This window comes from Malus sylvestris, chromosome 12, assembly GCF_916048215.2.
Source record: "Malus sylvestris chromosome 12, drMalSylv7.2, whole genome shotgun sequence".
Taxonomy (NCBI): domain Eukaryota; kingdom Viridiplantae; phylum Streptophyta; class Magnoliopsida; order Rosales; family Rosaceae; genus Malus; species Malus sylvestris.
In genome coordinates, this window is record NC_062271.1 from 18,451,408 (window position 1) to 18,453,488 (window position 2,081).

A 2,081-nucleotide genomic window follows, 5' to 3' on the forward strand; every position below is an offset into this window, starting at 1 on the left:
TCAAACATCTAAGTTTGTGTTACTTATCCTATCCAATTCTTTATACGGACTGCGAAACGAGATCTAAGTGGCTTAACTGTTTAATTTTTAATCATTAAAGTATCACAATATAACATAATCTGACGAATCCAAGAGAAAGTAACCGTTAAATTTTAGGGAACTTTAACGAAAAGCACCCGGTACTGTTCACTTTAACGAAAAACCACATTTTTACACTAAAAAGTCAATCCTGGTACTATTCATTTTACCCTTTATTTTGTCCTTATCATTAAAACTCAAAGTTTTCAAACCATTTTCATTAGTTTTCCTTAAATTTTATTGGTTGCACTTTTAAAATCTCCCAGGGTTAGAACACCGCAGAATTGAAAATTTTCAGAAAATCCTGGACATTTCTCCTCACCAGAAAAAGTGGGCCAGCTGGAAGCTTCCAGACATTTCGTTTCACCGACTCTTGTTGGCCGCACAACAATCCTCGGCTTCTCTTTCCCTATATAAACCCCTCTCCCCCTCCTCTCTTCCCCACAAGTCACAATTCGTTCAACAATTTCTCATCGATCCTAAATCTCCTCAATTTTTCAAATCCCTAATTTCAAACCGCTTTCGAATTTCATCTCCCGTTTTCTGAAATCATGCAGATCTTCGTGAAAACCCTAACCGGTAAGACCATCACTCTCGAGGTCGAGAGTTCCGACACGATCGATAACGTCAAGGCTAAAATCCAGGACAAGGAGGGCATCCCTCCCGATCAGCAGCGGCTTATCTTCGCCGGAAAGCAGCTCGAGGATGGCCGGACCCTTGCCGATTACAATATCCAGAAGGAATCGACTCTCCATCTGGTCCTCCGTCTCCGGGGAGGTATGCAGATCTTCGTCAAAACCCTAACCGGGAAGACGATAACTTTGGAGGTCGAGAGCTCCGATACGATCGACAATGTCAAGGCCAAGATCCAAGATAAGGAGGGGATTCCTCCGGACCAGCAGAGGCTTATCTTCGCCGGCAAGCAATTGGAGGACGGTCGCACCCTAGCCGACTACAACATCCAGAAGGAGTCGACTTTGCACTTGGTTCTTCGATTGAGAGGTGGTATGCAGATCTTTGTCAAAACCCTGACGGGGAAGACAATTACTCTGGAGGTCGAAAGTTCTGATACGATCGATAACGTCAAGGCAAAGATCCAAGATAAGGAGGGAATCCCCCCAGACCAGCAGAGATTAATTTTTGCTGGTAAGCAATTGGAGGATGGCAGGACTCTCGCGGATTACAACATCCAAAAGGAGTCAACTTTGCACTTGGTTCTTCGATTGAGGGGTGGTATGCAGATTTTTGTGAAGACACTGACAGGGAAGACGATCACTCTCGAGGTTGAGAGCTCTGACACTATTGACAATGTCAAAGCTAAGATTCAGGACAAGGAGGGGATCCCACCTGACCAGCAGAGGTTGATCTTCGCTGGGAAACAGCTAGAGGATGGTCGTACCCTTGCGGATTACAACATTCAGAAAGAGTCTACCCTCCATCTCGTTCTTCGTCTCCGTGGCGGTGATTTCTAGAAAGTTTGTTAGTTAGTTTCAGTTTGTTTTGTTTTGATATGTTGGTTCTGATGGTGGTGTAATTGTGTTGAGTGGCCAGTCTGCCACCGTGTTTTGTTCTTTGGGATGGTGAATGGGTTGTTCTATCTTTACTTTTAATCATCAAAACTCAATTTGGTATCAATAAATAATTTCTAGTTTTATAAACACCATCGGTTTCCCTTTCTTTGAAATTTTGTTGTTGTTGTAGCTGCGGATGCATATTTGGTATTTCTGTTTGGTAATGCCTTCATTCAACTTCTTAGGATGGTGTTGTAATATAATTCAATTATACCAATAATGTTATTCGATGTGTGTGAATTGCTCGTTCTTACCTGAAAGAAAATGTTTTTAAGAAAAGGGATTATTATACCAATAATGAATGAGTGTGCATCTGTTGTGGCTTAAGAAGCAGCAACAAGGGATGGATAGTATCTAAAATATTCAAACTAGGTTTAGAGAATTCAAACTAGGTATGGAGTAAAATATCAATGCATACATTTGGCTGGTTGT

General features: G+C 41.9%; 1 protein-coding gene across 1 annotated transcript; it reads left to right on the top strand.

The window, feature by feature from the left end:
• Positions 1-500: 500 nt before the first annotated feature.
• On the top strand, positions 501-1,736 carry LOC126593337 (polyubiquitin 3). The gene has a single exon (XM_050259378.1). It carries the CDS (start codon positions 630-632, stop codon positions 1,548-1,550), a length of 921 nt encoding a protein of 306 aa, XP_050115335.1. The 5' UTR covers positions 501-629; the 3' UTR covers positions 1,551-1,736.
• Positions 1,737-2,081: the final 345 nt, after the last annotated feature.